Genomic DNA, 23,800 nt, shown 5'->3' with positions numbered 1-23,800 from the left:
GTGAAGTTGCCCCAAATACAAAAATTGTGACATACACAATTAATTGAACACCATTTGCATGCACTTGGGTTTGAAGTCAATAATGCTAGTCTGTTGTCTCTTTCAGCAAATTCAGACATAGACTTCCTCTGAACATGGATGGAGGAAAGATTGCTATAGGGAACTCAAAGTTTCAGAGGCAGTCTACCTGAGTAAGCTGAAGTTGTGGAGGCTGGCAACAGGAAAGGCTTTGGGTCTCAAGCCCTACTTTGACTAATCACTTTTAAAAGTGTGCCAACCAGTGGCCAACATCTCACGATAACAATCATGGAGAACTTGGAACTGATTTGTCTTGCTCTGTAAACAGTGCACCCCTATGTCTACTCAGAAGTAAGTCCCATTAGATTTGGGACAAGCAATATCTAACTGGTTGATTTTTTTCTTTTTCTTTATGTAATATAAAACCTTTTATTCTTGGTATTCCTTGTGCCTCTGATGGTTTCAATCACACCTCTTGTTCTCTTATTTCTTCTGATGGTACTCTCTGTTTACCTGTCTGTATCACACTGCAAATATATGGATAACCAGATTTAATATTTTTTATTGTGAACATTCCATGCCCACCTTGGTATGGTTTGGTTTAATTTTTATGTGTTTGTTTCATGAAGTTTTATTTTGTTATTTGGGTTATATGGATAGTTTTTAAAAAATGCTTTCTGAAAAGGAATAAAAAGACGAAGCAAGTTCCAGTAAGTTAATTGGGACTTACTCCCAGGTATGTGGGTATAGCCTTAATTTCCTCCATAGAGTTCAGAAGAGATTAAAAAGCGACTTTGCCTTCACTTTCTGTTCCCATTTGAGAGTAGCCATATGGGTGGTAGGACTGTAACAGATGTGGAAATCAAGTGTCTCTCAGTTGGAAACATGAATATAGACAAACTATTGTAATTGGAACTCTGTTCTTTCCCTTCCATTTGTCCACAGTGACAGTGATTTTAAAAGCAGGGAGTTAATAAGATACCCATTGTCTCACTGTCATCGAAGATAGGGTTTACTCGCTTGCCTTAAAAAACTTGAAACACAAGAGATGTATGTTGAAATTGGGGAGACTAACTTCTCTCTTCTTCACCCTCCATCTCATTATCATTATTCACACACATATACATGTATTTTGACATAAGTGGGTAGTATTCAATGCTAGACCTACTGAAGAGTAAACCCATTGAAGTTAATAGACATGACTAACTTAGGTTTATTACTTTCAATGGGTAGGACTTAGTATAATACAACCCAGAGTGTTTAGGATTACTACCCATCCTAGCCACAAAGGATTTCCCATGCATTTCAGTCTCCAGAATGCTCCCTTCTCTCCTCACCATGGGAAAAATAGTTTCTTAAGAGTCCTTTTTTCCCTTATAACCCACCTTAGCAAAGAAGAAAAGATGTGCTGCTAGGTCCTCCTCTACAAAGAAAACTTACACAGGCTGCTGCAAGCTAGCGAAGGAGGGAAAATGCAGACTAGAAAGACCAAACTGATAAATTTAGAATGCATAGTTCTGATTGGCTTAGCATGCCCCCGCTTATTTTTTGTGGCTTGGGGTTTGGTTGGCCAGAGAGAGACAGAAAAGCATGAGGACCTTGAAGAACGGAAAACAAAGGCTTTCCTGTTGGTTAAATTATTTGTTTTTAACAATTTTTGTTGCTGTGCAGGGGGACGGACAGCTTCCTCTATGGGCCTTGGCCTCTTTATATTTCAGCCAACATATCCTTCAGTCAATCTTATCAGAGCAGCATAGAATTCTCCCCCTCATCAGACTAGTTTCCTAATCCAACAAGTGACCAATATTTTCTGCCCAATAAGTCAATCAGAAGTGTAATTTTACAAAAGTCTCTCTCAGTACAGTATTTTAAAAGAACTCAGTTTCTCCCAGACCAGACTTGTGTAACTAAATAGCAGGTGTTAGCCACCAGGATACCTAGTGTTACACATTTAACATGACACCCCTATGCACATGCATATCTTAACCAAACCCTATTTTTAAAAGTGATTTCTCCCCAGTAACTCTGCTTACAAAACAAACAACAGCCCTTTTACTGCTTTTAATGGGTGTGGTATATTTTTATGGTATTCTGTAAATGATCCTTCTTGAACCTACATTTCTAAATAATTGGCATTAATACGGCAAGACAAAAATAGCAAAAACCAGGATATTGATATATCAGTAAACACCTGACTTTGTATTGTGCTTTTGGCTGTGTTTGTACATGGTGATATATTGCCTACATTGTCCTTGTGGGACTGTTTTAGTTATGTAATATCTCTTTAAAAAACTGACAAAGTTTTCTGGTAATATAAGACCTTAACAGATTTATTTTGGCACAAGTGGGGGCTGCAACAAAATGTTGTAGTGTGGAGTGCTCTTATTCAGGTTTCTAGCCCTGGCCTCAACAGTCAACCAGCATTCGTTACCTACTAAACACAACCAGTCTATACTGGGCATTTCCCCGCACCAACCAATTTTTTGGTACTTCTGCAAATGTTGGGATTCCCCCCATGCCTACCGCTTCTTCTTTATTGTGCATTACTTGTACCATTTGTGCTACATAAGCCTGATTCAGTTCTGTTTCAGTTTTCCTAGCACTCAAACACAGATACGTTTTCTCTCATTTTGTGTTAATTTTTGTTTTTAAGCCTGCATTTGCATTTGTATGAATTTCATACTCCCTTTTTACATAAAATACATTTTCAATGCTTCTCAATGCATTTTTCAGGAGAAAAAAAAATCTGTATTTTTTGCACACTGAAGCACTGCAAAATCTGGAAGTGTGACTGGCCGGGAGTTGCGCTGTGATCTGCAAGAACATTAAACTGGCAACAGCATCTGTTTCCTGTGAAAAACAGACCAAATTCCTCCTGTGTCACAAGCTTATCAGAAAATGAGAAAGTGATTGTGATTGTGTGTGTGTGTGACAAAAGGGAGTAGTCCACAAAAGCTTATACAGTAAATCTGTTATAAGGTGTTTGTGGTACACTAAAGTATATGCTTGAAGGGGGGAATATAAACCCTGCTGTTCCCCCTCTGGATTTTACTTTTAAAGATTGTTCCTCAAGAGACCTATCTCCATTTGTGCTATGTGGCTCAGTAAGTAATCAATGCCCAGTACAAACATATTTTCCTCTTTTTCTTCTTGGACCTGTGTTCCCATATGCAAGCAATTGAACTCTGGGAAAAATGCTTGCCCCTTTGTCCTGTACCTTGGCAGAACCTTTGTTTCCCTGTCGCCCTGCCAGCAAAGTGTGTCGCTGACTTTGGGGAGGCGACTGACGTCACAGACACACACCTTGCCTTGTGTGTGTGTTACGGTTCCAGTCTCTGGGGCCGCTCTTTTCATTCTTTACGTTTTATATACAGTATAGGAGTGTATGTGTTTTCATATATATCTCTATATGAACTCTGTCGCAAAGCTCACGGGGACGTTGCCTTCTCACTTTCCCCGCCCCCTTCACCCCTCCCCGCCCGCCAAATTGCGCCTGCTGAGGGAGGAAAGCAGCTCCATTCGCTGCCGCCGCCTTCCACCAACCGCCTTCCATGGGTGGTCGTTAACTGTTGACTTATGGCTCGGCACGCGCGCAAGCGCGCCAAGAGGCACGTTCTCTCCCGAACGTCGCTGCAAGGCTGGAGTCAGTTTCCTCATCCACTGGCACGCTGTGCTTTTCTCCTTCTCTCCCGCCTCACCCTCCCAGCCATCCGCTGCGGCCCACGGAGGGGGCGGAGCTTCCCCGCCTCCTAGCCAGTGAGAACCTCAGGTTTAGGGGGACGGAGAAGGTGGCGGCAAGGGAGCACGCCCCTTTGCCAGCCACGCCCCTTGGTGGGGCGCGCGCGGGGTGGGGGTGGGGAGTTACCCCTTTAAAATAACCTGAAGGCGCCTTGAGCGAATTTACCACCCTCAGGGGCCGGTTTGTGAGGGAGAATTTTATACGGGGGAATTATATAGATCTATTTGTATAGACTATATATACAAAGCGCTGAGTTTCTTTTCCTGTCGAGAAGTTTGATACCCCCCCTCACCCGCTCATTCCCGTTCCTGTTTCGAGAGAGATGACCGCGTTGCCTCGGCGGAGCTAAGGAGCAAGCGAGAGGCGGCGGCGGCGGCGGCGGTTGGGCTCCTGAGAGGCAGAGCGAGCAAGGGAGCGAGCAGCCGCGTGAGGCCGCCTTAGCCGCCCTTCCTTCCCTCCGCGTAGCTCCCGCCGGCGGGCTGCGATGTCTCCCGTCAGCGAGGAGGTGGGAGCGGGGGACGGCTGCCCCCCGGCTGCCCCCGTGGCCCCCTTGGAGGGGGGCGAGGCGCTGGGCGACGAGCCGAAGCAGGAGAACGGCGGCGAGTGGTGCTCGCACCAGACGCTGCTCTCCTCGCTGGAGGCAGCCGCCGGGGAGCCGCCCCCGGTGACGGCGTTCGCGGCGGCCGGGAACCCCCCGGAGAAGAAGCTGCAGAAGCCGCCGCCGAAGGGAGGCGAGGCGCCGTTCGAGCCCCCCGAGGGCGGCTGGGGGTGGGTGGTCATGCTGGCCTCCATGTGGTGCAACGGCGCCGTGTTCGGCATCCAGAACTCGTGCGGGGTCCTCTTCAAAGCCATGCTCAAGGAGTTCGGAGACCCCAACGACCCGCAGCTGACGTTCAAGACAGGTGAGTGAGTGCGGGGGGGGGGGGGGGAAGGCGGGAGGTGCGGGAATGGAGACCCCCCCCCAACCGCCTCTGAATCGGGGCTCCTGCTTTTGCGTTCAGAGAGATAGGGAAGTGATAGGGGGGGAGAGAGACTGGGCTGGAGCACTTCTGGGCGAAGGTGGCTTGTGTTTAGATTTAAAACCACCCATTCGTTTTTGGTGCACAGGACAAAACCTCCGAGTTGGTGGGCGGACTGGGTGAAGGAGGAGCAGGCGCTAAGATTTTGCAGTTGCTGCTGTGTATGTGCAGAATCTGCCCCCTTTATTTGGGGGAAAGTTTCTGCCCTGCTTCCCATTGTTCTGGGACTGTGTGTGACGTCCTTAAAAAAATAATCATAAGAAGGGCCCTGCTGAATCAAACCAGTGGCCCACCTAGTCCAGCATCCTGATCTCACAGTGGCCATCCAGATGCCTGCGGGAAACCTGCAAGCAACTGGTGTCCAGAAGCATTTCTACCTCTGATCATGGAAGCAAAGCATTGCCATCACGGTTAGTAGCCATTAAGAGCCATATTCTCCATGAATATGTCCTCTTTTAAAGCCATCCTGTGGGAGCAGAGTTTCATAGTTTTAACTATGCACTGTATGAAGTACTTTCTTTTATTTGTCCTGAATTTCCCAGCAGCAGCTTCATTGATGCCCATGAGTTCTAGTGTTCTGAGAGGGAGAAAAACTTTCACTCTATCCATGCCATGTATACTTTTACAAACATCTATTACTTGTTTTTTCTCTAAACTAAGAAGTTCCAAAGATTGCAACTTTTCCTCATATGGGTGTTGCTTTATTCCCTTTTAAGGGTCATGTTGATCACACTTTTCTGAACCTTTTCCAATTCTACAATATCCTTTTTGAGGTGAGGCAACCAGAACTGTACACAGTATTCCAAATGCAGTTGCACAATAGATTTGTACAATGGTGTTATAATATTAGGAGTTTTATTTTCAATTCCTTTCCTAATAATCTCTAGCATGGAATCTGCCTTTTTCACAGCTACTGCACAGTAGTTTTTCATTTTCATCAAGCTATCTACTACAAACCTGAGGTCTTATTCCTGGTCAGTCACTGCCAGTTCAGACCCCATCCACATATGTGAAATTAATATTTTTTGGCCAGCATTCATATCTTTACACTTTTTAATGTTGAATTCTATTTCATATTTCACCACTCATTCACTTAATTTGTAGAAGCCTTTTGGAGCTTTTCTCAATCTTTTTCTTTTAATGATCCTGAACAATGCAGTCCTGATAGGATTTCTGCTTTTGGATGTGTATTTTACTTCTGTATCTCCTTCACCCTCTCTTTCTGTCTAGCTTGTGCAAGAGTTTGTAGACTCTGTTTTCTAAAAGAAAGAAAATTAAACAGAATTGGTTTTAAAGGTTTGGCTAAGGATTTGTAACCAGCAGGACAACAATACTCATAGAACCATAGAAATATAAAGTTGGAAGGGATCCTGCGGGTCATCTAGTCCAATCCCCCGCTAAGCATACATGACAGATGGCCATCCAACCTCTGCTTAAAATCCCCATATAATGAGAGTCCAAGAGTCCACTGTCCAAGAGGTCTTACTGTCAGAAAGGTCTTCCTGATGTTTTGTTGGAATCTTTCTTGTAACTTGAATCCATTGATTCAGATCCTACCCTCCAGAGCAGGAGAAAACAAGCTTACTCCATGTTCCATCCCTTTAGATATTTGAAGATGGATATCATGTTTCTTTTCAGTCTCCTCTTATTCAGGCTTTTCCATTGGGCTGTCTAAAATAATTATTTTCTCACCTTTGCAGTAACTCTGAATGCAGGTTTCTGCTAATCTGTTTCACAGATGTGCGAGCTGAGACTGAAAAGGAAATTTTACAAGACTAGCCACTGAGTTTGTAGCAGAAATTGGTTTCTGTGGTCCACTTTAAAATATAAATGAATTTTTCTGATTTATTGTGATAATGCTACTTATGTGCAAAACACTTTTAACAGATTTTGTGTCATTTAACTTAAATAAATGTGAATCAGAAATGTCCATGTAAACTGCTAACTTATCCAAAACTTGCAACTATTTGAACAGCTGTTTTGAACTAGTGTCAATCTTCAAGAAATCTTGGCAATATAAAATCCGTCTGAACACATGCAGTCTTTCAAATTTGCCCCCTATTGTAATCAGCAGTGTGTTTCTTTTGGATAATAACTGAAAAAGAATAGTCAGCTAGAAGAAATCTTGTTTAAATTAATAGTGGCCTTGGGAGGTGCTTCTCTGTTGTATCAAAACAAATTTTAGCAACTGTAGACTGTTTCCTGCTGAGCACCAAGACTTTCAGGAAGCTCCTGGTATGTAGAAGGGAAATTATTCTAGTAGACAAAGTTTCTGTTCATCTGGCTTAACCTTTGAATTAACTATGTAACAATTACATCTGGAACCCAATCTGAAGCAGAGGTTTACTTTAGTAAATATGTACAGTGGTACCTCGGGTTAAGTACTTAATTCATTCCGGAGATCCGTACTTAACCTGAAACTTAACCTGTTCTTAACCTGAAGCGCCAGTTAGCTAATAGGGCCTCCTGCTGCTGCTGCGCCACCGGAGCACGATATCTGTTCTCATCCTGAAGCAAAGTTCTTAACCTGAAGCATTATTTCTGGGTTAGCGGAGTCTGTAACCTGAAGCATATGTAACCTGAAGCGTATGTAACCCGAGGTACCACTGTATAGGATTTCAACCCACACTCCGTTCATCTCAACTCTGCCTTAAACTGAATAAAAGATTGAAATATCTTCTGTTTAAAGTTTAGCTCTTATGAATTGCATCCAGTAGTGACTTTTCCTTAGCATAAAGCACTTCTGTTTAAACAAAATAGGACACCCAACATTTTAATCTTCTCTTACCTACTGCAGCCCTCTGAACCACATCCCATGAAGTTCCAGAAAGTACCCAGACATTGGGTGCAACGTTTTGGAGGAACATAATAAGTAGCTAGAAGGGTGAATAAAAAGCACATATAACCCAGCTTGTGCAAGCAAAAATGCTTTCCACTACACTAGCTCCCATTTTGGATATAACCCTATATATTTTCCTTACAGCTTTGATAAATGCTTTGATAGTTGGATAAGCTGCCAGGGGAGAATAGAAGGAAGACATTTTGTTTCAATCCCTGGTAATTAATTTGTCTATTCTAACGATCTCTGAGAGAAACAACTACTTCCAGCTGGAAAGAAAATAAGTACATGTATCTCTTAATCCAATTAGCATGTCTTCCTGTTATAATTAATTATCATGACTGCAAGCATCTGGTTGAAACTGAGCATGAACTTCACAAAAGGTGAAGGCAACCTAATCCCCATTATTTTTGCTCACTGAAGAGGATAAGTGAATTAATAAGCAGTAATCTTTGGATAATTGCTCTGACTTGGGCTGGAGGTGTGTTTCATTCTTATGAAAGTTCTAAAAGTTTACAGAATTGTCAAAAATTGCCAAGTATTCAGAAAAGTCTAATTATTAGAGTGCTATGTGCCTCCCATGCTTGTTTTGAAAAAATAATAATATGGCTATTGAGCCACTCTGGGTTCCAGAGCACTGCATGCGTGCACATGGGAATGGCCAGTGGTGGCACTTGCACCACTCAAAGGTTGGACTCCTGTAGACTAGCACTCAGTGATGCATGAAAGGCTGCTGCATGTAGGGAGACTTGGCCGGTTTCTGTGCATGCACAGGCCTTTCTGGATCTCGGATCATATTTTAGAACCTCCATTTTAAAGCTTTCTGGGGGGGATGTAAGAAAAATATATTGCGATCAGATGTGTAGCTTGAAAATAATAAAATCGTTGCTTATAGAAGATAAAATTTACAACATTGGTACAGCACTATGTTAAATTGCTAGGCAAGACACTAGATGTTCGCATTAAACCAAACATTTTATTCCTGGACTTGTGGTGCTCCTGTCATTTTGAGAGCAGCACATATTTCAGCTGAGCTATTGTCAGGATATACTGATCCTGCCATAGCACTGATGGAGTGACTATAGACTTTGTGAAACAAGAACAGAAGAGATTAGTCTCTTGGTAGAAGATTAGACCTGCTAGTGGCTTGTCAATATACCTGCCTCACCTAGTGTCACACAGAGAACTGGTAGCTTCTACTATTGCAAAGCAAGTGTGGGATGGACTTTTGTCAGGACATCTAAAGTATTCACTTGAGGCTTCTAGTGTGCACATCTCCTTCATTCTGTACTGAAGTCCTGAGGCTTCTTTTTGGAAACAAAATACTGACTGCTTGACCTGAAAGGTCTTTTACATTCCCTTGATTTATCTTCTCTGCTTTACCTTGCCTTTTCTCTGTAAAGAGCATATAAAAAACTTGCTACCAGAACATATGGCATAGTTGAGTATCTGCAGCTGTTGGGAATCAGTGGGCTTTTGAAGAGCCCATAGGTATTGCATTGTTTCTAGAGTGTGCAAAGTCAATGTATATACAGAGGGGTAACAGTTTGTTGCTGCAAAATAGTAGGTTTATGATACATTTAAAGATAGGAAGTTGTAGATCTAGCTAAGGCATACACAGAATTAGACCCACTGAAATCTATTAAGTCTATTAACTTAAATTGTAGAGCAGGAATGGCTGACATTTTTCAGCCTGGAGGTCACATTGACTATGAGCCCTTCTGGAATGTAAAAGGTGGTGTTTTGAGTGGGTAGAGGGATTGTATCACCCACTTTCCTAACTTAGTACAGCAGTGTGAAGATTAGGAGAGAAAGCTCAGGACTGGCAAACCACATTTCTGGCTTGCAGGGCTGGATCTGGACCACAGATTAGCCTTCCATGTGGTAGAATAAGCTTTTGTGAAATTTATACATCTGATGAAGTTGAATCTAGTCCACAAAAGCTCCATAATTAGGATTGTGGCTGCATTTCATTTAATCAGGGGATACATTAGTGAAGCTACAACAAATCTCAGACACATTCTGCCCACAAGCTTAAAACTGAGAACTGCATGTTGGCGTTGGTTTAATTTATTTAATTTAAATAGTGCTACAATGAAAGAGGCATTAGGATTGGAACTACGATTCTTCAGCAAAAATCTCCCTAAGATGCTATTTTACATTAAAAGGAAGGTGTCACTGCAATCTATAGAGAACATATCCCTTTGTTGGATTTCTTATTCTGACCCCACTCCCATCAGTTTAAAATGTACAAATCCTGGAATTCTCAGGAATTTGAGTGCACAACTGGAACTTTCAATTACTTAACCAGGGAAGTATGCTAGAAAAAAATAAAATACAAAAAATATATATAAAAAATTCAGTAGAATGTTCCAGTTATTTAGCCTACCATCCAATAAAACTATGAAAAACACTTTTGCTGAGAAGCTTCCCTGTTCATATGACAAAAAGATTGTGATCTTTGCACTATGATCAAACCTTAAGTTGTTATTCAAAGGTTACAGATATTACTTATCACAATTTATAGAAATTGCAATATAAGCAAGTCAAAGTCTAAAACTAGTTTACTGGTTCAAACTCAATATGCCTTTCTCAAAGAACCTCACAATCATTTCTAAAATAATTACATAAAATTTCTGTGTGTTTGCTCCAAACTCCGCATTTTATTCTAGCAATTTTCTTACAGAGCCATGGACAGGAAACATGAATGCCAATTTAACTACTAATTAGTCCCCTGAGCAGTGCATTTTGCTGTTTCTGTAACTAGCCATCAGAATGTCAAGAGCTTTTATGTCCTCTTCCTCTCAGAGATAAGATTTATTTCTGTTTAAGACCTCAATGCTATACCTACATACCATGGAGTACCATGGGACTCACTTTTGTGTAGATGCATACAGTGGTACCTTGGTTTAAGAACAGTCTTGTTTAAGAACGATTTGGTTTATGAACTTCGCAAAAGTGAATGGTGGAAGGGCACCGGCAGCGGGAGGCCTCATTAGGGAAAGCGTGCCTCGGTTTAAGAATGGTTTCAGTTTAAGAACGGACTTCCGGAATGGATTAAGTTCGTAAACTGAGGTACCACTATATAGGGTTTGACTCAGTATCACCACTTCACTTTAGACTTTCAAGCTGACCTTCCTCCTCTGTCTATTTCAGAGCCAAACTACACATTACATTAGTGGAGTAATTGGGGTGAGATTTGTTTTTTCTATTAAAATCAAGCATTTCCTACCTATTCATGCCTCTGTACTTCACAGCAGTCAATGACACTTTCAAATATACTGCCGTAAGCAAGCCTTTATTCTACTGTTATTCAGGGTTCTTTTATCCATCTTAGATAATGCTGCACTCAGATGTTCGGATCACAAAAGCAATGTGAACATTTATACACACCATCTTGGATTGATGCTTAATGCAAGTATACTAACTTAGTATATAGTTATAACTTAGTATACTCAGTTTTAGTCTGTTGGTTAGCTTTTCTAGTAAGACTGTTTCCCATATGATTTGGTACCAGTGGTCCATGCTGACTCCTGGATGCTTCTGGCTGTTCATCATTGCAGCTATTGAGATAATAAGGATATGTAGCAAACAGGCCTTTTCCAGTTAATTACCCATGCAGAGCTGGTCTTAATGAGCCCAGTATGAAACTTTTTCAGGAAATGCTGTGGTGCAAAGAACAGTTTGGCCTTATTTCCTTTTAGCCAGGAACTTGGATACTGAACCCTTAAATGGGGACACAGTGCCATTTTTAACCATGAGAGAATATTTGACAAACAAAAGGGTAGTGGAGAGTTCAGGTAACCTTGATTGAAAGTGTCATTAACTAGTGAGTTAAGTGAGTTCTTAGCTATTTAAGATTGGATTACAACAGTCATACTTGGAGTAGACCAAATAAGTCCATTGATATCAATTGGTCTGTTCTGAGTATGACTAATCTTGAGCCCTGATCCTATGCAATCCCTTTCATCTCTGTAAAAAGGATGCACAGAAGCACTCACTTTCCAAGTATGTTTAAACTTTTTAAAAAAGCATATGTATGAAATAATCATGGTAATCACAGTAAGTGTTAGATGTTAGCAGTATCCTATCTTGTATTGAAAGTGAAGGATTCTTGGGATATTTCTGTTTTATGATTTACCCAGCATGAGTTTTTACATACAAGTGGCTCAAATTATTTTAAAAATTGCATTGTGTAAGTAATGGGTACATTAAATAATGACTAAATGAGGAGCATTTGTGTTCCTCATTATATTTAATTGTCAAGGCCTTGCATTTCATAATTCCGAGTTTCTAAATTTGGTGCCAAGAGACTAAAGCAGTCACTCTCCTTCACACTTATTGCAGAGCTTCTCCTGCATTTAAAAAACAAACAAACCACATGTTCTTGTTGTACAAAAATATTTTTTACTATATTTTATGCAGAAGTTGAATGTATTGGGGCTTAATAAATTATGCTATAGGGAGGCAATGGCATAACTGTATATAAATTATTTGAAAGGCCTTTGACCTCCCATTCAAGGTTAGGGCCTTTGTTATGCTTATCACCTTGGTTTTCTCCTTAATTCTTCCCTCAATGACAACTAGTTCTCCACATAAATTTATCTGTTTTAAAAGGATACCATAAAATGATTTGTGTTTGTTAAGGATGTGGCACATTCATTTTCCAATCTTGATAGATAGATATTGCAGACCCCATCCCCTCTATTTATTTCAGTTAAATTTCTGTTGTTGTAAAAATCATTGGTAGCTAGATGTCAAAAAAAACCTATTGCATTTGCTATTCATGAATGAAAATTAAATACCGTTGACTGTGACACAGGAAGCCAGAATGATGATTAAGGGTAGAATTCAACGTGGCACTAGGAGATTGTTCCATCAGCAAAAGCAGAAATGCTTACACTGATGGAACCATCTCCCTTTCGCCCTTGCCTCTGTGTGCTGTTCTGGGGATTCTCCCAACCCTCCAGAGCAGAGGCATTGGGGGGGGGGGGAGGAAATGGGGGAAAGCCCTGTTGCACTAGCCAGAGTCTTTGTGCTGGATTGTCCTAGGTACATGAATCTGACTCTAAGAGTGTTCGTGTAGGACTAGGGAGGCCCAGGATGGAAAGCAGGGAGACCAACCATTGGTGGAGCCAGAACCTATGACAGGAGAGCCAAATAATTCTCATTTTGTTCTCATTTCCCCCTCATCTTCCTCCCTGCTACAAGGGCAACACAGACTAAGGAGAAGAAAGCTGACAGGCACTGTCACCCCTTGAGCTGGTTGTAAGAAAGAAAGCAGGCAGGCGGGGCTACCTCAGGGCAGACCTGAGGGTGGTGGGCAGTGCCTAATTCATTCTAATAAACCAGCCTCCAGTGAGCCCTGGCCTACCTCACAAGGTTGTTGTGAGGGTAAAATGGAGGCATGAAGAACCATGAGTTCCTTGGAGGATGATGCAATATAATGTAGTTATTTGCAATATCTTGCAAAAACATGAATGAATGTGTGAGACATCAAAGATCAACTGTAAAAGTGCTACTGGGTTAGAGTTAAACCTACCGTAGCTCAACTCTGTGGTGAAGGTGCTTCTCCAGACCTGCCCTAGAGGTGATGATGAAGCTTGTCAGTTTCACTACTATTTTCAGGTGCTTTGTATGGGAGCTAGGTAATGTTTGATTATTGCATTTATTTATTTATTAAATTTTATCTTGCCCTTCTTCCAAGAGGAGCCCAAAGTGGGATATAAATTTAATAAATAAATAAATTGGCATTAAACTTTCTAGGACTAATGGCTGGAGGCACATTCTTGTTCACACAAGCCTACTCAGATGCATAGAAAGTTGAGGTAATTTTAATTTGTTTTAGTATTTTAACTTTTGTATGCTTTAAAATACTGTTGTATTTTTAAATTGATTTTAGTGTTTTATCTATTTGTAAATCGCTTTTGAGTTTTGTTTTGTTTTTTACAATCAAGCAGTGTATACATTTCTGAAATAATAAAAGAAAAAGAAAAACAAGTTAAAAGGGAATAGACTTGAAATTTGCCTCTGGGCACCCCTGTTCTTCTGAAACAAAATGTACTGTTCTGTTCTAGCTGAATTCACCTGTTTTTGAAAAGCAGTAGTCAGCTTTCTGAATGTGTATCTGTCTTCTTAAAAACCTAGAGCGCATTAGGCATAATTGTTAACCTTTTCATTGAAAATTACAAGGTAGAAAATTGCAAGGTTGCTAATTATGTGTAATGAAGAAATAAAAGAATTCCAACAGCTATTCTGGCAAGCTACAAAACAACCTATAAATCATATCACTGTAATTCTCATTATAAAATTAATTTATCAAAATAATTCCTGCTAAAGGGTTAGACAGGGCTAAGTACAATGTAATAGAAACTGTAAACATCCATACTTGTTCCAACTTAGTAAATATAAAATGGTTTATATTGAACTGTATGTGTTTCTAATGTAATACAAATGTGATACTGTACACTTGTAGCTACATAAATGGTCAATCTGCTTCTTCTAACAGCAGTTGTTTGCATGCATTTCATATACGAAGTTTGAAACATTGTGTTAAAAAACTTTTAATGTCACTGACTAAAGAGGGATAGTTATAAAGAAACAAGTACTGTATATAACTTGTCATCTGTTACTTCCAAGTGGTGAGAAATAGAAATCAAAGGACTGTGTTGACCCTGAAGTTGTTTGTCTTTCCTCTGTGACTTGCTTTATTCACTCAGATTACAAACACATTTCTGTGATGGTCTTTTGTATGGAACATGCAGTACAGGAGAGCTGCAGCAGAGCTGTAGTCTGGATTGTACTGTTAGAGCAGATGAGTGTATTATTCTGCAGGTTACGAATAATACACTTATGCTGCAGGTTACGAACGCTGTGGGTTGCGGACATGCCTCCATCAAGGATTACGTCCACAACCTGAGGTTCCACTGTAGTGGTAATGCCCAATGCTCTGTGGATCATAGATCCATACAGCCTTCTTTTGGAAGTGGTGGGCGGGACAACCACATGGAGTAGTGAGAAGACCCCCTCATAGCTCCCCACATGTAGCACACAGCTTCCTCCCTGTTAAGCAGGGATCAGCTGCCCAGAGTTTCAAGGAGTTATTTCAGCCCCTCAGGTTTAGTGCTCTGTTCCCTCCTTCAGTGGTCATCAAGGTGCTTCAGAGAAGTAAGAGATGGCATTCTGTACCACCTTTCTTTCTCCACACCTGCTTGGGCAACAGCCTGGGAAAGGACAACCTCTTGTTCTTGGCAGCCCAGCTCCGTGCCTAGCAAAGCGACTAGCAGGACATAATCTACAGTAATGTCCCTTAGCACATGCAGGTTGAGAGTTTGCAGGTGTTGGAGTCCTGGCAATTTCACACATTGGCTTCTGGCAATTTCCCACATTGGCTTCTGGCAAGCAGAAACACACACACAGTTCTTGCACAGGAAATGTATTCTCTTTGGCTGGCAGACTTGACATTAAGAGGAGATTCACTCCCTGCCTATTTCCCCTGCCTACAATCCTGTATCCTAGACAAGAAGCATCCTCCTTTCAGATGGCAGCAATAGCACCTGGGCTAGTCCTGGTGAGGAAGCAATACCAAGCATAGGCTATCCCTAGTATGGATGCCTTCAAGCTGAGTCCAGGTAGCTCAGCATATTGTCAGGTCCCATCCCTTCAGTTTGTCCAAATTAATGGATCGCCATTAATTTAGTCACGGTACTGAAATGTGAAATGGCAGGTGGCACTAAGCAAGGAAATCACAGCCTCAAAGGGGCTTGCTTTGTTTCTGCCTAAATGGCAGATTATGTCTTTTAACCCAGAGTATTTTCAGCTGAGTAAAATAAATTATAAGTTGGGGACTGGAAAATGGATTACCATGCCCAAGGGTTTATACCTTTTTTTAAAAAATAAATGGGTAAGGGTTCTGATATCAGAAGAAGATAGATAGATTAGATAGATAATACTTTATTCGGCTATAAGTCCACAAGGTAAAACCAATCAATAAATAAAATAGCATTTTACATTCTAGAATACCAACTAAAATATTTCAACGCATAATCTCCTTCACGTTACATACAATCTCTAGATGTACCATATTGTGGCCTTGAATATAAAGATGGTGGATAGAGTTTACTAGATTTTTAATAGTCATGCAGCATTCCATGAAGTCTTTTATATGAAAGAACTGAATTCAGGAATCTGGCAACCTGTAATGTTCTATAAGAGTCAATGTCCTGGAGTAGATAGGCTAGATGTAATTCAGGTGGTTTAGCAACAGTTTCTGATATCAGAAGAAGTAAAATGGATATGAATCAAACTTCAGAGGATATGTATCAAAGCCATTCACACTCCACCAAACCAAGCTATCTCAGAAGGGGAGACCCTTCACCTCTGCTCCCAGTCAAGTCCTTCCTGTCTGATTAGCAAGCAACAGGCCTATGGCTCTGCTGACCTGTTACAGTGCTAAGTTTTTAAGTGAAGCAGCTTGTTTCTTTTTAGGCACCTTTTTAGGTACATTGCAGCCAGGTTGTTGTTGTTATGTTGTTTTTTGGCTATTCTTTGACCCAAAGTCTGAAAAGAGCTTAAGGAAACATGGTCATTTGTGGCACAGCTTCCTGCACTCTGCTGTTCCTCCCTCCACTTGAAGCAAGAAAGCAGCTGGAGCTTGCCTCAGGCATTTCATTGTGTCTTGGCTAATGTGAGGGAGATGATGTTTAGCAGACCTCAATAAGATGACATAAATTACTTCCAGTAAATGTCTGCAACAAGAATATGATTTAATCTGCTGTTAATTTCTGGTGGCTGCTTTTACTTTAAATAATTTTTATAAACTTCTTAGGTATTTATTGACAATTTGTAACTATGCTTAACAGTTAAACCATGACTAGGGCTTGAATGTACTATTAAAAATAATGTGGAAAGTACAGATTGAGCAACTATTGTTATTATCAGTCATTCTGCAGACAAACATCTGTTTAGTATTTCACCCCATTATGCTTTACCACAATGGAGTAAATTGAGGTAATGGTTTTAGGGGAAGTGAAATCCAGGACAGACTCTAGATCAGGGGTCAGCAAACTTTTTCAACAGGGCTGATCCACTGTCCCTCAGACCTTGTGGGGGGCCAGACTATATTTTTTTGGGGGAAATGAACAAATTCCTATGCCCCACAAATAAGCCAGAGATGCATTTTAAATAAAAGGGCACATTCTACTCATGTAAAAACAACTGATTCCTGAACCATCCACGGGCCGGATTTAGAAGGCAATTGGGCCTAATCTGGCCCCTGGGCCTTAGTTTGCCTACCCATGCTCCTAGATTATCCTTCCTCTTTTTTGTAATCCTTATTTAACAGGCCATAATGCAATAGCTGTATATCAGATTTTGATATCTACGTAACATAGCTCAACCTCTGCTTAATAAATTCCACCATCTTTCTCCACAACACTATAATCTCTAGATTCAACTTCGTCTATTTTGCTATTCTAGAAATCTAGATTTTGTTATGTATCCTGTCTTTCTAAGAAATTACAGTTCTGGCCACAAGTTGTATCTGGGTGCTAAATTGTATGCTGTTGTGACTACACAAATAGTAATCCATGTGATATAATAATAAAGTGGAGAGCCTCCACAATGCTGCTGCTTGCCCCTACAAGTGCCCCTGTTTTCTAGGGACCATCCTGGATTTACAGAAGCCGTTCTGGTTTCTGATTTGATCCAGGAATGTCCTGCTTTTCCTTAGGACGTCCCTATTTTTATAGGAGAAATGTTGGAGGGTATGCTGCTGGCTGCTTACCTAGATATCTATATTTGTATTTGACTTTATTTACTTGGGAGTTGGGAATTTCAAAAAGGTAGTTAGCCCTGGCCTCCTTGCCCTTCTGCCAAATTTGCTTGTTATCTTGAAGCTTTGCCAGTGGAGCTGAGATATAATAGATATGTGAACTCACATTCTAATGCTAAATATTTATTTAAACATTTAAGTATACTGCTGTACTCAGAATATAGTGGCAAACAAAATTTTGCCGTATCAGACAAGTTATATTGGTGTTCTAAACTGTCTTTTTACTACTTCTTCCTGATGCGGTACACTGAACTGCATCAAGTTTTGATCAAGTTTTGGTCTAAAGCACAAAGGCAAAAATTAGTGGGCACTTTTTTGTAGTAAGATATAAACCACTTTTTTGTCAAAGTAATGAATAAAACAAACCTATTTTAAAATAAATCAGTAGTAACACAGTAGTCATAGCAACAAGGCAAAATCAACCAAAATCTTGCAGGAAAATGTATTAGTTTCTCTAAAATCCCAGCAAGGATGTTATTTTTCATATTTGCTTAGGCAGAAGTTTCCAAAGCTTTGGAAACACTTTTGCAAAGATTCTAGTTCTAGTTGCGTCATCCTTACTTTTTTGAAAACAGAGCAGCAAACAATGCTGATTAGTCAGATCTTATGGGGAATAGGAGATTTGGTTTTTCAGATTTGTGAGTTCCAGCTGTGAAGGGCTTTAAAGAAAAATTGAACTTGGAAGCAAATTGGTAACCAATGTAACTAGAGCAGAACAGGTTAAATATGGACATGACCTTTGATGGAAGACTTGCTGCATTTGCATTACTTGAAGCTTTCAAGGACATCTCCTCTACTGGAAGTTGCAGAAGTATGGATTAGTGTAGCAAGTTCTGAGCTACTTGGAATGGGGGAGAGTATCTGTCTTAAGCAGGCCTGAATACAACAGTAACCCATTCACCTGCTCAGGCAACAGCACCCTATCACAGATAAAACTGCTCCTCTCCAGGGCAGAAATGCTCCCACTAATATAATCTTTGTCTTGTATGCATTCAGTTTCAGGGCAGAGATTGCTTCTCTGAACAAATATAGACCTGGGTGTCATCTTCTGATGACAGTCAACCCCAAAGCTTCTGAACTTGCTTGGTAACTTCACATTCTGTAGATGTTAAGCACTCAAGGCACCTTGGTTAGTCCCAGGTTGCTAACACTGTCCTCAGTTATAAAACTGTGTCTTACTGGGATGCAGCCCTTCAAGCACCAGCCAAATTTTGTAATGGAGCTAAAAGAAATATTTTGGCCTACCATATCAAATGTTGTTGAGAAGTCGAACAAAATGTAGAGGGAAGTATTTCCCTTGGTCCTCCCTAGTAGATCATGTATCAAGCAGTTTCTGGCACATTGAAAAAGCTGAAGCCAAAACACATAACTCAGGAATGTCTGGAGTTGCTGTGTTATCTTGTGCTCAAATCATTTTGAGAAAGGGAGGTTGAAAACAGGCTCTAGATTGATTTGACTGCCCTTATCTTTAAAAAAATGTTTATTTAAGAGTAGACAAATCATTGCCTTCTTCAACCCCTAAGAAGCCAACCCTTTCTAAAGAAAGTATTATCAATTCTGGCAAAAAATAAATCAATCACGAAATTCTTGGGTAAGGATGCAACTTGTACATGCTGGCCTTCACAACCCCAGTTATCAAATCCACATCTTGGAGGAGAAGTCAAAGTGACCTAAGCAGTTGTTCTTAATGCTTCTGGTATATAGCTCACATCAACAGTGGAATCAAGTTATATCAAATACAAGAGTAAAATTATGTATTGAAAACTTTCCTGGCAGTTAGAGGATGCATCTAGGCCTCTAAGGATTCCTGCCTGTTTAAGAAATCCCATAGCATCTGCTGGATAAGATTAGAGGAGAAAGCTTTGTTTGACACAATCATTGCCACCTCATATACCTGCTGCTGGACACTCTAGTCTGTTGGATTCAACATGTGTAAAACAGGTCTTTTGGGTTGCCATCTTAAGTATATTAAGTTATGATGTTCAAATACTCTGGTAAATTTAATTTTGTGCTACATATTTTATTTCCTTTTATATCATTATTTTTATTCTATGTCTCATGCCCTTCAATACGATGCCCCTCTGTTTTATAGCTGCTATCCCTCAATTCTTCATCCACTAGTCATAAAATAAGTCCTCTAATTTTAAATTGTATGAGGCATTAATTGGAAATATGCTAATTTGGTTATAGGCTTCTGAGTACACACACTCTAATATTTTCCTTCAATTCCAACAACTGCTGTTAGCTGCCAGCTGAAATTCAGGCCCCAAAGGACCCAAATCTATTTTTCTCTACACCCTCTGGTGGTCATGATTGGGAAGTATGTGGAGCAACATTTGCAGTAGATATTTAAGATGTTTCCACCATAAAGCCAAAAAAATGCGTCTTTTTCTGATGAACATTGAGCATTTGTAAGCATTGTAAGCATTGATTGTAAGCATTAATTCAGACAGTTTCCTGTACTACTTGTTGAGGGCACTAGAATGATCCCAGGGAAAGGCTGGACCATATCTTCTGCCTCACCCCTTCTGTTTCGTATGAGTTCTGCAAGTGAAGATGTAAGCGCCCCAGGGAGCTGGACTGCAGGAATTGCACTTCCAAACCTTGCACTCGAAACTATCATTTAGAATTCCCTATTAACACAAGCACACTCACTGTCCAGCATCTAGATTAGTGGAGTTTTATGCAGCTGCTTTATAATGCAAACACACAGCATATTCTTACTGGTCAGGATCCAAATGTAGCCTTCTGCTAACAGAAGGGATCTTTCCATCTACAGAAGAAAGAACCAGGGAAAAGACTACATTTGCCAGTTTCCCCAAGCCCTCTGGAACCCGTTTGTCAGTGAGTGTAAGGGGCTGCATGGGGAATTGACAAATGTTGCCTCCAGTGGTGTGCAATCAGTAGACTAGGGGGACTGGACTAGTCCCCTAAATGTTCCCGGTAAATTAGAGTTTAAAGCCTGGAGCCTCCTTCCCAAAGTCCATGAAGCTTCTGCCTGACTTAGGGAGGGAGGTGTGATGCTCACATGCCTGACGTCGCGCGTCCCTCCAATCGCTCTCACAAGCTGCCGTCTCTGGCCCTAACTGTTGCCCTATTAAAAATTTCACAGCATACCACTGGTTGTCTCCCCATTGGCTGGAGCAAGGTTAGGACCCAAGCCTCTGAGTTTACTACCTTAATTTAATTAGAGACAAAACAGAATGATTAAACAGTGGGAGTGAAAGGGAATATTGGAAAAATGATGGCTATAGGCCTCAGAGTACACATTAGATTTATAAAATACTGTGCTTTTTGTCCCTGATGTGGTTGTTGAAATTATGTCAGTAAGTGGGAAGGAAATTCCTATTGTTAGGGAAGTGATGAAGATGTGCTGGATTGCAACTCCTGTCAGCCCTAGTCAGTGTGGCCAGTGGTCAGGGATGATGAGAATTAGCATAGGAAGCTGCTTTATATTGGGTCAGGCCATCTAGCTCAGTATTGTCTACATTGACTAGCAACTACTATCATATGGTCTTCTGTTTTTGTACAATACAAATTTTACTATAATTTAACATAATTGATCAAGACTGCTCATCTAATATGCCTATAATTCCAGTTGCTGGGGAATCACAAGTGGGGAGAGTGCTCTGGTCCCGCTTGAGGGTTTCCCACAGGCATCTGGTTGGCCACTGTGAGAACAACATGCTGGAGTAGCTGGGTCATTGGCCTGATCCAGCAGGTTCTTCTTAGCCTGTTAGTTTGCACAAGAGTACCCAGAGTTCAACTTTCCTGAGGTTTTTCAAACTGGCGGTTAAACAAAATGCTGATTAGTAGTTTGTTTTACTTACAAGATTTCTTTCTGTGTTCCTTTAAAACTAGTTATAATTGCACTATATGTTATTTTGTCATGTAATGAAATATGCCATATTAAGTTAACTGTTCTATTCTTAATCTTTTCTACAGCTTGGGTTGGTTCCCTGTCCATGGGAATGATCTTCTTCTGTTCTCCCATAGTCAGTGTATTTACCAACCTATTTGGCTGCCGGAAAGTAGCTGTTGTTGGAGCAGCAGTGGCACTTGTTGGGCTTTTGTCAAGCTCATTTGTAAGGTAAGAATAAACATTCCACTGACTTTTCTGAATGCACATGGCCTTTAGCAGTGTATCTTAATTTAGACCATTTTGGCTGACCGAAGATATATGATACCTCCTGGCATCCTGATCATATATCCTGAAGATACCACCGCTACATGGCTTTAATTTGCAGACCTTACCATACATTCTTTATAGGTAGTGAGCACATGGCATGGTGGGTTATGCTGCACCTCTCTTCTGACATAGACAAGGCAGTATTATGTGCTACAAAATATTTGAAAGGCAGCCTTTCAAGTATTAAACTGTCATTTATGATAATCAAGTATTAAGCTCAATATGTCTAGGAGGAAAGCAAGAAAGTAAAGTTCAAGTGTCTACTCAAGGTTCTGTCAAACAAAATTTAAATGTAAGAAATATATACTTAAGTATTCTGTGGCCTTATGATTTTCTAAATAGACTAAGTGAATCAGAAGTAATTAACATAAAAGAGTGATATTTGGCATTTATAAAGTACTTTGGAGGGTTAAAATATTTTCACATAGATTACTTCAGTAATCTTTTATAAGAATGTCTAGGTTTTTTGCCTATGGTCCTGTAGTATGTTTAAAGCAGTAATGAGATTTTTAACTGGGTATAGAGCTGTGAACCAGCCCCTTTCTCTGCTGCTCATTCTTGCAAGACAAGATAATTCATACACTGGGCTGCACAGATAGTGCACCAAGGAAAGAGCCAGCATAATGGCTACCAATGACTACTAGTTACGATGGCTAAATGTTATCTCTGGTATTGGAGCTAGTATGTCCCTGGATACCAGCAGTTGGGGAAGCTGAAAGGGAGAGTGCTGTTGCACTCATGTCTGTCATATGGCATTCCCATAGGCATTGGGTTGGTCACTGTGGGAAACAGAATGCTGGACTAAATAGCTTTGGACTGATCCAGCAGGCCTGTTCTTATGCTCTTAATAAAATAAGAGGCATTAATGTTTTCCAATGATGGAACCCTGTAGCACCTCATTATTGCCAGATAGTGTGTCTCTCCATTGATAAGCACCTTGTATATGGGAAAGATTTCTGATGGAGAAGACAAAATGGGGAAGAGGTTAGTGGTGGAGTTATGGTATCCCTGAAAAGAAGCATTTCTTGCTTATTTGAGCAGATTTTTAGAAGGGAGAACAGTCTTGCCTTCTATTACCTTATGCCACATGCTAGGCATAAGCAGTTTGGTTATATTGGTGTATTGCTCCCCCCCCTTTTTTTCTCCCCACTAGATTTGTGAAGAAACATCTTAGATGTGGCTGTTTGCTTTTCTTCTACCAAACACAACTCTATGCTTTTTTATCTCTGTTTTAATGAGTCATAAGGTCTGATAAATATTAACCAGTATTTAATGCTACTTCCTCACTTATTAATGATGATGGCCTTGAATGAGTCTGTTGTACTGGAACATGCTCTAAAAGCTTTCAGTAGAATTAATATGCAGAAATATACTTTTCCAACCAAATTTAATTATCTTTGAATATTTAGTAGAGATAATGTATTATTATTTTAAATAACATTGATTTATCCTGCACAGAGAGTTCTTGTTTCTTAAAACCTTACTAATTATTGATATACCTATTTTTGTTAACTAAACATAAATATTGGTTTCTTATTTTTACTGATGCCTCTCCTATGTTTTGTAGCTATTATAGAACAATGGAAAATAGCAGGTTTATGATGTTTATAATAGTACATTAATCTTGATAGAACACACACACTGGATCCAGAGAACTGTGCAACGACCGTGTACACAAGGGAGCTTGAATTAGTTTTTGTTTTTAAAATAGCAATTCCCCTTTACATGCCACATGACAAATTTCATTTGAAACTGAGGTTATGTTATTTTTAAAATGTTAATTTCCAACAGCGGAGGGACTATTCAAGGCAATCTGTGAAAGAACTTGAGAATTCAATGAGGGGAGTGTCATTAGAAGAAGAAAAAATGTTTTTAAACAATCTAGTCTTCATGCCCAAGTTCTTGTGTGCACCTAAAGTTGTGCATCAGTCACATCTGTATTTTTTGGCATAAGTATTTTTTTCCACCTCCAGGAACTTAGTAAAGCAAATAGAGTTCAACAGCTGCAGATGAAGTTTTTAATAAATTTCTCTGATAATCTATTTGCTCTTCAAGGAGAAGATAAGATGTGGGTAGCTTGCTTTTCAGAAACAAAGCAGACAGAATTGTGGTTTCAATACATATTGTTCAGAGAGAACTTTTCCAGTTTTCCATTACGTGTATT

General features: G+C 40.3%; 1 protein-coding gene and 1 long non-coding RNA gene across 2 annotated transcripts in view; both read left to right on the top strand.

Moving 5' to 3' along the window:
• LOC144327279 (uncharacterized) overlaps window positions 1–23,800 on the top strand; it is a 218,423-nt gene that overhangs the window by 148,308 nt on the left and 46,315 nt on the right. The window lies entirely within an intron of this gene.
• The window catches only part of SLC16A10 (solute carrier family 16 member 10), a 38,368-nt gene continuing 18,409 nt past the window's right edge, over window positions 3,842–23,800 (top strand). The window contains exons 1-2 of the mRNA XM_028723194.2: window positions 3,842–4,659; window positions 21,393–21,537. Of these exons, the coding sequence (XP_028579027.2) occupies window positions 4,242–4,659; window positions 21,393–21,537 (563 nt within the window). The 5' untranslated portion in view covers window positions 3,842–4,241. The remainder of the gene's footprint in view (window positions 4,660–21,392; window positions 21,538–23,800) is intronic.

Source organism: Podarcis muralis, chromosome 3, assembly GCF_964188315.1.
Source record: "Podarcis muralis chromosome 3, rPodMur119.hap1.1, whole genome shotgun sequence".
NCBI classification, from domain to species: Eukaryota; Metazoa; Chordata; class Lepidosauria; order Squamata; family Lacertidae; genus Podarcis; species Podarcis muralis.
Note: the sequence above shows the minus strand (reverse complement) of the source record. Positions and strands in the feature narration are given on the sequence as shown.